The sequence below is a fragment of the Ochlerotatus camptorhynchus genome, unplaced genomic scaffold (assembly GCF_037179485.1).
Source record: "Ochlerotatus camptorhynchus isolate MF236.1 unplaced genomic scaffold, CSIRO-AGI_Acam_v1.1 ptg000401l, whole genome shotgun sequence".
Lineage (NCBI taxonomy): Eukaryota > Metazoa > Arthropoda > Insecta > Diptera > Culicidae > Ochlerotatus > Ochlerotatus camptorhynchus.
In genome coordinates, this window is record NW_027040887.1 from 2717452 (window position 1) to 2732120 (window position 14669).

Genomic DNA, 14669 nt, shown 5'->3' on the forward strand with positions numbered 1-14669 from the left:
AATCGACAAGTTCAACTATTGACGTAGAAGTACTACTTCTTTGTTAAATTTGTTAAAGAATTTTACAAGTCTATTAACTATCAATTTCTCAGTATTCACTCGGCTGTCAACAGCAGACCACTCTCAATGTGTGTCACGCGATCGTCAGTTTTCTCGGCAGCAACCATTATTGTGTGGCATTTTATCACTGTTCTTCATCAGCAGTTCTTTCAGTCGATGCGACGTCGACTTTGGAAAGCAACCGTTTCGTGATGAATGTGTGAGTGCTGACCACGTTTTGCGTCCATTGCTGCAATGGAAGCGCTCTGACCCCCTGTTGGCGAATCATCCATACAATGAAACCACTGGAAGCGGCTGCTCTGGTTCTGGTGGAGGAGGCTTATTGTATAGCGGAAGATAAAATGTTGATTGTGTTGTACCTTTTGACTATATTTTTAAGATGTTTTGTGTAGTGAATAAGAATCCTCGGCTATTTGGTCAACCGTCCGACATTAGTATCTGAAGGAGGCTTCAGAAACAAGTTTCCTTCCTAGCTCTTTCGAATCGACCATTAATCTTGGGCCCACCACGAGTAATTGGTACCTAATACTAACCTAGAACTTCTGCTGTATAAAATGTAAATTCAAACATTACTGATTTTTGTCTCCGCAAAGTGTCACACACGACTGAGCCTAGTAAATAAAAGAACTAGTTAAAATAAAAGAATCTTCGGCTCTGTAAAGTTAATTCGGTTGAGCCTTATCAAATAAATTAATATACATACAAAAAAAAAAATCATGTCTATTTATCAATTTTTTTTATTGATTATAGACAGCGTGGGAAAAGGACGATAATTGCAAGGGTTAGATGCATCACCAGCTTTAAAAACAGGCACCACTTTTGCGAGTTTGCTATTGAAAAGTTCTGTAAAGATATTTGAAAATGCATTCAGGTTATGTTTAATGACACTTGCTGGAAGATTAGCAGGTGGATAAAGGGCATCACTACATATAGGATTTATCAAGCAACACCTATCGCCCTCCAAATCAAATCACCAACAATGTGTTCATCAACATGCCAAGCAACCTATCATTAAAGAACTCTGCACTGCACTCTAATGTAACACAGTTCCAAAAAATTCTCAATTCAAACTCAAACCTCGACTCCCTCACCTAGATTCGACCGAGTCGTAATTGCACCCCTTGGAGAGCAAAGCGGTACTGCCACCTCCCACCGCATACTTCCAACGCATCTCCATATAAAAGCCATTTGTCCAAAATTTTAATCACCACTCTCGGCAGCCCAAACAGCAGCCGAAGGGTCACCTAACGGGCGCGAAAAACATTGGCTGTATGAGCGCAATAAAAATTAAGATATTTCCATTGTTTCTGCCTTCGTGGGGTCGCTCCATCCGTCGCCGTCGTCGTCGTCGCCGAAAATATCGCTTGGGAAAAACAATGACCATATAAAGATACATACATATTCATTTCGGTTGCGTTTACATTTCGATGCTGGTTCTCTTCATATTATTTTTTTCGGACCAACAAGATGAAAATCTCCCGCGGAAAGAATTCTGCACTCACATCACCTTAATAGGGGGAATTTTGCCACTCCACACGCACACACCCAAAGTGCGGTCACATTAAGATTAGGATCGTAAAAAATAAAGCTGCCCGATATCATCTTCATTTCATCTGTCTAAATTTCGACCGAATGACCTCCGCCGCCGTAGGTGTTTGGCGGAAAATTCACCGTTAGAAAGCTTGTTTTTATTGGGACGGGAAAATTTTAGTCCCCGCGGAGGGGGTGGGGGGGGACCCAAAAGAGGCAGTTATTTTCTTTTGTTTTCTGATTTTGAGGTGCTTCGCATTGTGGCTCCCTGGAGATCGTTAATGATCCACATACATATACGCGTCGTACGGGACGGACACTAAAGCTATGAATGGGTCCGAAAAAGAAAAAGTAAAAGAAACGACGATCCAAATATTTCGCACTCTAATATATGTGAGAAAATCGCCGAATTTTTGGGCGATTCCACGGATGCGTGTGTAGATACGGTTAAGCCTCGGATTGTGAAACGTCTGCACTTGTTTTTCATATGGGAATGTGTCCAAAGTCTCGCGCAACAACTCTAGAGACTCCGTGGGACCCATTCGGATTCGTTGTCTTACGCCTTGTGCTTCGGCGAAGTTTAGACTGGAAATTTATATCAATTAAAATTGTAAAGAGACTACTGTTTCTACCGGAATTGGAGGGGGTGGGGGGAGTGAATGGACGAGGCCACTCTGGCTGGGTATAGTAAGATAAAGAGGAGCGCTTCGCGCAATGTCATAAATTATTAATCATTCACCTTCTCTCCAAAGTGTGCTGTTGGGTGTTGGGAAAGAGTGCTCGGTCCAAGGTGCTCGGTCAGCTGTAATTATGTGAGAGAGCAAGGGGATGATTATAAAATTGACGATGAAAATATGTGAGATAAATTGGATTGAATGAAGAGAACCGCACTTGTCCGCGCATGGGTTTTGCGCTGGACCGGTGGGTGATGTTTTACTCAATGTAATATTGAGCTTAAAATAGTTCAAAAGTGCGTAGTTGCATCTGGTGAGAATGGTGTTCACTAAAACATATCGATGAGGCAACCCGACCGTGTTGGCCTTGTCTAACAACGATTTCATTCGAATGATGGGATTTGAGTCGTCAGATATATTAAACTAGTGGCATTTTTTTCCATGGGTTTTCAGCAAACCAGTAGCAAGCATTAGTCCAGAACCTTAAATCTATATCAATTCAGCACTGCTAGTGCTATCAGTTTAAAATCAGCCTAAATTGCAAATGGTTACAGGTTTGTAAAGAACATTATTCAGTTTTTATAAGTGTAGGACATACTAAAGCCCTATGTATGCATTACTTAGGAATCACAAAAGGCTACGATGCTATAATGATTAAAAGCCTCAAATCATAGTCCTAAAGGTTAACAAAGGGATAAGGTAAAGGATTGCAAACATTTTGACAGGAACAAAACTCGGTCAATATTTATGTGGTTGATGGGTCAATAGGCCGAATGCCAATATGCCGAATGGGTCATTGAGCCGGAATTGTTATAGCTGTTCACTTTTCGACATCTGCGTTGTTTCAATTTAAGGACATACATGATGGAGTCCAAGTATGGTCGACATGATGACAGACTTGCACTTTCACTTCAAATGTTTAAGAATACAAATCTCGGAAACTGCATAAACTTCACGTTATGCAAATTCAACTCCGTTGAGATCCCTTTTAATATTTATTTTTATTATTGGAGCAGATATTCGTGCTCTTGTTTTTTTTTAATATTTGTGCTCTGTATTTATTTATTTTATTTAATTTTCAAAGTTCCAGAGCATTTAAAATTGTTCCAAGGAATACTCAAAGTTTCATTATTTACTTTTTAATATTCAGCCTAATTGACCTACACCTTTTTGTGTTGTAGTAAGTTGATTCTTAAAATATTTTTTCCAGAACAAACAGTTTAAAAATACAGCCCTAGGTTGGCATCAGGAGCGTTTGCAAAAACTGCAGCATTATTATGACACACAAGCTCTGTTTTGCGAACCTTAAATTGATATCTAATTAAATTACTAAAACAAAGGTTTTAAATCAGTAGCTAAGACGCCATAAGTGACACTTTGAAAGTTATTTTCTATTTTCGAATATCCCCGTGGTGTCGATCGACCGGTTTTACAGCCACGGTTTTCATAATTTAACTTCTTGTCTGCCGGAATTAACCATGCTCAGATAGCTGGGTTCATCGATAACTTTCCATCTGTCAAATTTTAACCAAAAGGTAAAAAAAAAATCACCAAGTGGTTCAGAGCCTTACTGAGTGCTCGGCTGTCAGTGACTCGTTTACCTCTCAATCATTCAGACTCTCACAGCATGATGAGGCAGATGGCAGTTCATATTCATATGAAAATGAATCATTGGACCTGACTGTTTTGCGCACTGGTCCTGGATAAATCTAATGTTTTTTTTTCAATAGTTTATAAATAGTCTTGAAACTTATAGCGAAACCGAGTTACATTAGATGTTTTAACAAGTGAATGTAGAACAAAAAATAATAAAAAATATTTGAAGTTAATCCATAAGTTTTCTGAAATTGACTCAGACTCGTGATCATAATTCGTAATATTGCTGAAATTGCTGCATGAAGCTGTTTTTTCAATGATTTTTCTTAAAACGCAATCCAGTTCCCTACAGCTTTGTCTCAGACATCGTTTCGATAAGATCAACCATTTTATGGAAACATCGAATCCCTATTGAAAAATTAGAAGTGATTTAAAATGGTTGAATTCCGGCTCAAACTTAGTTCATTGGCCCTAGTTAACAATCATGCGATATTTTTTTTTAATCCGCAGAGGGAAAAATAAAATCGATTCGTCAGAGACATCGCATGCCTCATTTTTTACCTGTGCACCAATTTATAATAATATTCAATGTAATTTACCATCATAAATAAGTTTTGTTTTATTTTTCAATGCTCATTCGAGGGATATATTCTCAGTTACTATATTAATCACTATCTCACGTTACATTTGAAGAGCCTATTATCTTTTATAAACAACACTTGCATGGCCCTTTTCACGCGAACCGAAGTATGCCCATGCAAACCAAAACATTATTGAATAATCAAAGTGAGCTCCCGTGGAGAAAGGAAGAACTATGAAAGTGATGATGATTTCAAAAAATTTCTGGTGCGATCTCAAAATATATTTATTATGCTAACAAATTATTTTAATAAAATATGGTTATTAGAACGGTCGAGGGAACGGTAGTAGAAAGACTAAGGGCTACTCAATAGACATATAATACAAACAATTTAATTTATTTCCAGACTTTAAGTTGTGTTAATACATTTTAACTTTTCTACCATCGTAGCATAGCAGTAACCAGATTTTTGAAGAAAAAAAATAATAAAGGGTTGTGTCCTAGACACGACCGCAGTATGACGTAGAACTACGCAAAATTGAAGTAGAGGAAAAGTTGGCTTCGGCAATACCTTAACCTATTATTGTCAGGGGGTAAACAATGTCCTAGAGCATTCAAATTTGGCCAATAGTTGCTCTGAAACACAATGTATCCACATGCCAAAATTGAGCTCTCAAGGACGTTGTTTACCCCCATGACGATAATAGGTTAAGGTATTGCCGAAGCCAACTTTTCCCCTATGTCATGCATTTTTGATTATTATACTTTATCTTAATTTTTTTAAATATTCCAATGTTTCGGTTATGGTTCTAAACTCGCGACAATTCACGTTAGCATAATCAGACCACGGTTCATCTTACGCATGAGATAATGTATTTAAATTTAATGTAATGGTTAAGAATTGACATAATTTCCCCTACATAACTACCTTGAGTTGATCAATGTTGACTTATTTTGCTGTGATCAATGTACACTAAATTTGACATTGACATCGACTACAATAGGAACTGATACTATTTCGTCAGACATTTTTGTTGATTTGCACCTCAGTATAGTACACAAAAACGCAGGTTTAAGCAAAGACAGCAAATCAAGAAGCAAATACAACAAATCAAAAGGTCGAGGTGCCGGTGGTGTAGTGGTAAGCGTGATTACCTCTCACCCCAGCAGGCCTGGGTTCAATCCCAGTCGGCACCGCCGGAATGTTCTGAAGCATAGCATCTCTGATCACGGGATCAAGGGAAGTAAAGCCGTTGGTCCCCGGTTCATGAGTTGATGGGTCGATAGGTAGGGTCCAGGTGTGGGAGCTGCCTTCTTGGCGTCGGTAGCGTCGGTGCTCAGCGCGGAAAACAAGACCGACGGAAAACAAAACAAGGAAAAAAACAAATCAAGAAGACTGGCAACTCTTCCATTTTCTCATATGAACGCTATGAGACACACACTACTAAAAAGTCATGTACATTTCGGTTCCCTGAGACCGACACATGTAAGCGGGCCTTTTGACATAAGAATCAGTTGAAAGAAACGTGAAAATCAGTTCAATCAAACGTTCTCTTCGTCGAATAGTTGATGTTTCGGTTTAAGAACACTTAATTTTACATGAAATGTTTGTTTACGTTCTATGATTTACGTTCAACATGGATTACGTCTCGTGTAAAAGTAGTTATTTCTAAGAGTGCAGGTACAATTGCGTCATCTGCCGCTCAAAGGTAAATGCTCCGAACGAATTTGATTGCAAAGATTACATCCTCAGAAGAAGGGTTTGTGTATTTGCTCATTTTTCTATGCGTTGCTTCCACTTCACTCAAGCGCAGCGCCATTGTATCTGTCGCTTGGATTCTGGCAAAGTTGCCAGTCTTCTTGATTTGTTGTCTTCAGTTTAAGTTAGGTTTCTGAAGCAGAGAAGAAAGTGAAGATTGCATTTTGTTTCTTATTTTAATACACTTGTTTACGTTCGTACCGCAAGAAATTCTTTCGTTTATAATATTCAATTAAATGATGTCGTGACGGTAAGGAGCAATGAGAACAGGAGGGAGGTAGCCTAAACCTTCAAATATTGCTGTATTCGTAAATATCGGAAACGCAAATAGGGACGTCATTGTAGGTAGCGATGCTGATGTTGACGTTATGTTCGTTAAATTTACAACGCAGTTTGCGGTGAGAGTAAATGGTTTTTTTCGATGTAAATACACTTAAAAAATTTAACATCTATTTTTTTTGAAGATCGAACAGATCGAAAGAAGAGATCGATTTTTTCGATCTCTTCGTGGACAAAGAATCGATCCGAAAAATCGTAAATGGGGATGAAAAAATCGATCTTCCAAAGATCGATCCTAGAGCGCCCAATCCTAGCTTGCTTATCACTTAAAAATATAACTAATCGAAAATAGAATAAAATTTAAGCATTATTCGATTATACAGTTTCAGATTTATATTTATACATGACACCGAATGTCATAATTCATCGCTATACTTAAAAATTCAGCCGCTTGCTACGCTGTGTCATTTGTATCATGCACGCTTACTTCAGCTTACTCACCGGGTGAGTCAATCGTACTCAATTTCGTCTGATGCATAAGGTTGTCAAAATCTGGGTACTGCGGAGTCGAACAATTTTATTTTGCAAGCCAATGAAAAACTGCTTGAACATTTTCTCAAGTTTAAAACTGGTTTGCTCTTTCTCAGTTGATTCCCGCCAAAAGCTCTGAGCAAGGAGTGCTCGAGCCCCCATGACTCTATCAAAGTTTGTTTACATACATGTTTCGCCAAAGTATGTTTGACTGTAATTGAAAACTCAGCTGCCTCATAAAAACTATGTTGGTTTTTATACTGTCATCACTGAGCCTGTTGGTTTTTATCTTTGAGCTTAAAATTAAGAATGTGTTATGAAATATTATAGATCATTTTTATGAGATTACAATGCTTGACGATAGATAAGAACAGTAACTGCATTTGCTGCTTCTGAATGTTTGGCTCCCGCTTGACTGTTCACACTGGCTCCCAAGTGACAAGCACCTTTAGTGAGTCCGTAGTACTCAGGTCAAAATCTGAGTAAACAAGAAATGTCAAACAGAGTAAAAACCACTCAGTCAGCAAAATCCGGGACTTAGAAAAAAATACCAGTTGTGTTGGAGCAAACGCACTAATAAACGGCGAAATTATTGCAAAATACCGGCTGAAATGTATGGCAAGTAGGAATTGCATGCGGAGACGATTTTCAGTCGTTTTCAGCTCGAGTTAAATTAATCTGGAGCTGGTAATTTCCATTTTAATCAAAACAAATAAAAAAAAAAAAAACAAACATCCCGGCTGGAAATATCACTCACTCTGCGCGAGAACGTCGTTTACTCAAAAGTGAGTAAAAGTGCTCCTACTCTCTTTTGAGTAGCCATACTTCTCGCTGAAATGAGCATGTTCGACTCAATTATGAGTTGTTGCGAGTTACCGTGTGGATTGACGTATTCCACCTCTTTCGTCTGTAGTCAGACATTTTTATTTAGTAGCGTTGAGCAGGCATGGAATGCAAATCATTTCGTGAATTCCGCAAAATGATGTATGGAGATTTTGTAGGTTTTGTTATTAGCTACAACTTTTGTCAAAAACTCAAATCCGTATCTCTTAGGCATGACAAACCAGAGCGAACAGAAGCCACTAATGTTTTACAGCGAATGTATTTTTCATTCAATGAAAAACAGTAACAAGTTCTGCCCGCTATAGTTCGTGATGCATAAAAGATACAGATTTGAGTTGTTACCAAAAGTTTTAGCTAAAACAAAACAAAACCTACAAAAGCTCTATACATCATTTTGCGTTATGTTTTTGATGAAAAAAGTTAGAGACAAATGAATGTAAATGATTTTCCTTGACACGTTGAGTGATGCTCACCATTAGACAATAAGTTCATTGATCACTATACTGGACTAGGAAGAATGACTTGAAAGTAAGTATTTATGTTTCGGATTCTATCTTCTTCGGATTTATAAAATTCTATATTCTATGTTCATTTGTTTCGAAAATGGATATTATTCCTATAAGCGTACAGTTAACAAACATGTTCCTGAAAGGATCACCAGATTGAAGCTAGATCTAGTATCCCCCAAGAAGTAAGACCAACCAACACAAAACGACAGGTTGAAGGCATCTCTAGCACTGATTGATGATAAGTTAAACATTTTCCGGTCTTTCTTAGCCGAGTAAATCGGTGAATTCCATCGAACGTGCAGTACAGTGTAATTCAGGAATACAGCCAACTACAGCACTTGTATTGGAATTACAGGAAAAAGAGAACGCGGAGAAGCACAAGCAGGACGAGAATTCACCAGAATGAAACTAGCTTTCCTGAACGATCGGGAGGCTGCTTTCTCAGTTACATCGCTGATGTACTTCACAGTCCTTATAACCAGCTTTTATTACAGCTATACATGCTGTAGCAAATCTTTGTAGATGCATCAGGTTCTTTTTTTTTCCTTTGGTTTGTTTTTTTTCCGTCGATCTTGTTTTCCGTGCTGAGCACCAATGCTACCGACGTGCCAGGAAGGCAGCTCCCACACCTGGACCCTACCTATCGACCCATCAACTCATGAACCGGGGACCAACGGCTTTACTTCCCATCCGAAGGAAGGCGTGATCAGAGATGTTATGCCTCAGAACATCCCGGCGGCGCCGACTAGGATTGAACCCAGGCCTTCTGGGGTGAGAGGTAATCACGCTTACCACTACACCACCGGCGCCGTTAAACATCAGGTTCTTAATATATATATAGGTATTTTTAATTTTATTATAGCCACTTTAACGCTCTTGGGTCATTCGTGACATGTCTGGGGTGAGATTTGAGCTCGTGACTTTGGCGTGAGAGGTATGGATGCTAACCACTACGCTGGGTTCGCCTTCAGATTCTAAATAATAACATGGTAACTTTGAATCTATTTAGATTTGAATATCTTTTGAGTGTACAATCAGGGGCCGCATTGCGCATCTCGAAACGAAAAACTTTTTCATACAAGCGTTCGTACAAAATGTCTTTCGTTTCGAGATGCGCAATGCGACCCCAGATATCCAGCAAGAACTGCACGCTTTAAGGTGTATTCAGATCTGAGCGTGCATTAGCGGAGCGGAGCAAAATTTGCGTTGGAATGAGAGAGACAACTAGTACTTTTCTCTCTCTCTCCGCGCGTGAAATATCGCTCAGATCTGAATACACCTTTAGGCACCCATAGAGATCTCCAAGCGCAATCTCACGAACACTAAAATCCAACATCCATATATAAAAATGAAGAAAAAGAAGAAGAAGAAGAAACGAAAAGGTATCGCGTTATCACAACTTCTTAAAAAGGAAGCACGCGGTCTGCAAGTATGTTACACGTCCAAAGCATACCAGACTGCTATTTCCGTGTTGCTCCCGTATAGCGCGTGCTTGCTTGAAAGTTTTAATGTAGTGTGGACAGTTTGTGGTATGTTTCAAGCATGATCTTATTTTATCACCGGGTGATAGAAAGTCTAGCAATCACTTAGCTTACATCAGGCATTTGATCATCCACAAAGTTGCCACCCGCCACAAAAAAAACCTCGCTTTAGGTGCACTATTTATCGAGTTTTGTCATGGTGATATTGACATGATAAGAAATTAATGTATTAGGTATTAGGCGATGGTCTGCCTACTGAATTTAATCCTTCTTGATGCAAAGCAAGGTTAAACATTTATTTGAACCACACTATAACATAGAGTATTCATGCTCACTTAAAACCATAAAATCTTTAAAAATCTAAACGCATAATTTTATATCATTTGAACCTGTGTCGTACACAGGTTGCACATGTGGACGTGACGCCGCTGCGATTAGATTTATTTTCTGTGCACAATGTTTCCTAAACATCTGCAAAGTTTCTTTAATTTCTAGAAAAAAAAACAATTCAACTTCCATGAAGTTCCCTGAAGATTTTCCAAGTTCCGTCATTTTTTTTTCCAAGCTCTTCTAATTTGACCTAGATTTTAGAACATGTATGAACTTCTCAAAATTTCCAGAAAAATCTTGAACCTTTTCTACGAATTTTCGTGAGCATCTGGTCGAAATGAATTTCCCAAAACTACCAGGAAACTCAATGTGCTTTTTCGAAATAAATTTTTTGACAAATGGCTACGAATTTTTTTAAACTGTTATGATGATTCCTCAAGTTCTAAGAAGATTGCTAAACTGCTGCCATAGTTATTTCCTGAACATTTACGCAGTTTGCTGAGCTTCTGAAAAGTTTGCTGAAATTTCACGAATTTGCGGCACTTCTGCATTAGAGCAATTCTACGCCAAATGACGAGTCAGAAAAACTCGATCTTCTCCAATTTGCATGAAATCTTGTATAATTGTATATTATTGGCAATGATTTGCATTTTTGCTAAAATTTGCCCATTATGGAATTTTTCTTGGTTAAATATACAAACATATTTTCAAGAAAATTCAAGTAGAAATAAAAAAAAATATTTAAACCTCAATATCTCAAAAAGTGATTGTTTGATTTTTAATTCTTCTTTTTTAAATAAAAGCTTATGAAATATTTAAAATTTAGGAATTTTTGAAATTATGGACATTTGAAAATTGAAAAAAATCGATGAACAAGAACTTTTGGTAAAATTTCTGAACTGGTTGTTGGCACGTTTCTTTAATATCATTTAAACATGTTTTGAACAGTTTAAATCATACTTTTGACTGTATGTTTTGTATTACTTCTGAGTGAAGTCAACGATTTATATAGTTGAAGATGCTAATTTCAAATAACAGTCTAAAGTGGTAATTTTTATACGATAGATGAGGAGATGAAAGTATAGAGTTGATAGTTCCGTTAGAGTACGGCAGTGTGAAAATTTTATATAGAGAGTAGAAAGCGAGCAAGGACGACTTTTAAAGAAGGTACAAATTGGTTTGATCACCTCTCTTTACCAAACTCCTCCGTTTGAGAGGGATGGTAATGGGTATTCCCCCCGCCACCACTAGCAAAAAGAAATGATCGTCAACTCGCTCATGTACCGACGATGTGTTTGAAACAGTTCTATCGATTTTACCGCACTCAAGTTGTTATCTGAAGGAAGGAAGTTTAAATCATGTTCTGTGATAAAAAATAAACCCAAAAAAGTGTACTAACTAATATTTTAAAGTTTGTTCAAAAGTTTTTGTTCTACGATTTTTGTCAGTATTCAAGTGTCCATGGTTTTGAACATTTCAAAAGTTTGTTTAAGCTTTTTTTTCGACATCAAAAATTCAAAAGTCGGACTTGGATAGTTTGAGGTATTTGGGGTTTTAACATTACAAACAATTATGCAAGGTTTCATGCAAATCGGAGAAGGTCGAGTTTTTGTATTTGTCATTTGGTATGGACTGTTCCATTATAAAAATTTTCAACATTTTAACCAGTAGAACCAAAGTTAAGACAGTAAAAGTGATTTTTAAAATTCATCCTTACTTATTTCCACACAAATTTTTAAACATTTGCGTGACCTCTAAATCTTCATCAATCTTTACCATTTTTTGCACAGGCTCATATTTCAGGGTTATAAATCGAACTGGAGGATGGCCTATAAGAAATTTAACACTTTTTTTTTCAAAGTGTAGCACCTTAATGTGCATTTCTGACAAAATTGATACACTCGACAGGTTAGCTTATAACCTTTATGTTTATTCACTCAACATATCTGTGTTCAGGAAATATGAATCCACGTAAAGAAAGTAATCGTAAACCACTTTCTGTTTGACAAATGTTTGCTTAAGCATGAAATGTTAGAGTTTCATAAGTTAGAAAATATTCGTCTTCTTAGTGGCTTCCGGAGAAGGATTTCGATATTAATTGGCATTCGTATACATAAGCATGACATAAGAGCAAAATATCAAGGAATAATATTGTAAGGTCGGGATCGATTTGCTAGACCGAACCAAGAATTGAACCTCCCACTTTTGACTTGGTAATACTGTGCCTTAACTGACACGAGGCTACAATCCAGAAAATATTATGCTTTTGAATTAATTTATTAAAATTTTCCATTTCAAGTAGTTTAAATTGATCTCCAATGAATCTCAAAATGTTCTCAAATGTAAATAATCTTAAACCGAATGAATTGCAATACTTACTATGCGGTGGCGTTAGCGTCAGCGACGAAACCGACGGCATGTGCGGGAACGACAGGGGCGAGTGCGGCGGCCGTGGCGGTCCATCCGACTGGTTAAAGAACGGCGGAAAATTTAACGTTGGACTGTGCAGAAAATCCTTCGGACCCAGTCGTCCATCCTTGCCGCCCGCTCCACCTCCCATCCCCACTCCCATCGGACCGGATCCGTTGTTCCCGTCCCTGCTGCTGGGTCCATTTCCCGGTCCAGCATTCCCGTTGTTGTTCTTACTGCTACTGCTGTTGTTGTTTTCACCATCCGGCGTTAGTCCCGGGGGCCGTAGCTGCGGCGAGGAGTTGTGATGCGAAAGATGCGCTAGCGGGTGCTGATGCGAGGCTAAGGCCAGGTCCATGTGGTCTAAAAAATGAGGCCCATCGTCGTCGCCAAGTCGGTCATCGTCGCGATCTTCCAGTTTGACCCGTTTATCCGGGTGGGACAGGCTGGAGGGAGGGTTGTTGTTCAGGTGAAACGAAGGCGGAGGCGATAGCGAACTCATGGATCGGGCCAGGGAGGATCTATTCAGATGACGGATGTCCTTCAGCGAAAGTCGACCGATCGTCGTTTCCGGAGAGCTGTCCTTGATGCTGGATGGGTCTGATAACCGAGAGTTGCTATCTTTGTTCGAATTGCTGGAGTTGTTTGAACTGTTATTTGAAACGGAGGATTTCTTCATGCAGAGGTTCTCGGGTCCATCCATTACGGAGAGGGAAGCTGTCGACGCGGTTGAATTATTTTTGCTGTCCTTTTCGTTGTCATCGCTTTTACTTGGTGTTTTCTGCGGACTCGAATCCTTTTTGTCCTCGCTTTCGCTTCTTCGAATGATTTCCTTGATATCGTCATCTTCATCTTCTAGTTCTTCGTCGTCGTCACGATCGATTTCGTTGTCTTCATCTTCCTTTTCATCCATGCTGGGGGGAACGGGACTGGTGGGTTTACTGCTTAGGTCCTGAGGGGCACAATCACCTGATCGTCGCCTTGGACGGGCCTGCTTTCGTCGTGGCATGGGTGAAGTGCAGAGATCTGGGTTGGGCAGGTTTAGAGAAGGATCGGCGAACACCTGTGGTGGCAGCAATAACTTTGGAGTACTGGCACTGAGCATGCTTGTTGCCGTGGAGTTCTGATGCGGGTGGCGGGCATGGTGGTGGTGGTGGGTGAAGTTTGGCGACGGAAGTGACGGTGATGTTGGCGATATTAGCGAAGAGTCCAGCAGACTGAAGTCTTCGGGAGATTGCGCAGGGGTTGGGGTGTTACCTGCTACTGGATGGTCAACCAACCCCCGAACCTGTAGCGATTCTCCGGCCTGTATCAGTACTGAGAGTCGTTCTTGAGGAACGCTGATCTCGCCACGGTACATAAAGTCTACGATCGCTTGCACAACCCATCCGCGGAAGTCTTTCAGCACTATCACAGGATGTTTGCAGGGAGTTTCGGAGAACACTCGCTGGAAGAAGGGCGAACAGGCCGACAGGACAACCTTATGCGCTCGGATGCTCGTCTCGGCACAGACCAGCGTGACATCGACGAGGGTTTTGGTCTGCAGCAGGGTATCGAATGCCCGTAGAATGTGGTTCTGGTGGTTGTTCCACCGAAGGCTATAGTGCTCCTGATCGGTCATGATTTCGAATTTTTCTTTCATCTGGTCGTTAAGTCTAGCTCAGCTGCATGCGACAGTTGGTGGGTCTCAATAACAGATGTCGATGAATTTGTGTGTCTGTAATGGGAGGAAAAGAGAAAACCGTTTTACAATGGCGTGAAATCGATCAAATGCGCAATAATGTATCGCGTTAGTCGAGGAAATGAAAACAAATTGGATAATGACTTTAGGTAACGGCGAGCGATTTGCGAGTAAACTTTTTCTTCTGCTGCCGCTGGCGAATCGAAACCTCGGAACCGGGGGAGCTTTAATAGCTCAATTTTTCAATTTGCTAGGCATGCATAGTAATTTACCCGCACGAATACACTATGATTTTTTTTTTCGGTGGCACGCTCTTCGGGATTGACTCACACATGCAAGGATCAGTGGCCCTCTAGGAAAAACCACAGGTTGAAGACCAAAGCAGATGAAGAGCACTGTGAAGGGGA

At 39.6% G+C, this 14669-nt stretch overlaps 1 protein-coding gene across 1 annotated transcript in view; it reads right to left on the reverse strand.

Annotated features, from left to right (window-relative positions):
• LOC135710724 (protein jim lovell-like) overlaps positions 1 to 14669 on the reverse strand; it is a 154979-nt gene that overhangs the window by 92819 nt on the left and 47491 nt on the right. The window contains exons 2-3 of the mRNA XM_065233382.1: positions 12552 to 14298; positions 2330 to 2392 (exon numbers count right to left, since the gene is read on the reverse strand). Of these exons, the coding sequence (XP_065089454.1) occupies positions 2330 to 2392; positions 12552 to 14223 (1735 nt within the window). The 5' untranslated portion in view covers positions 14224 to 14298. The remainder of the gene's footprint in view (positions 1 to 2329; positions 2393 to 12551; positions 14299 to 14669) is intronic.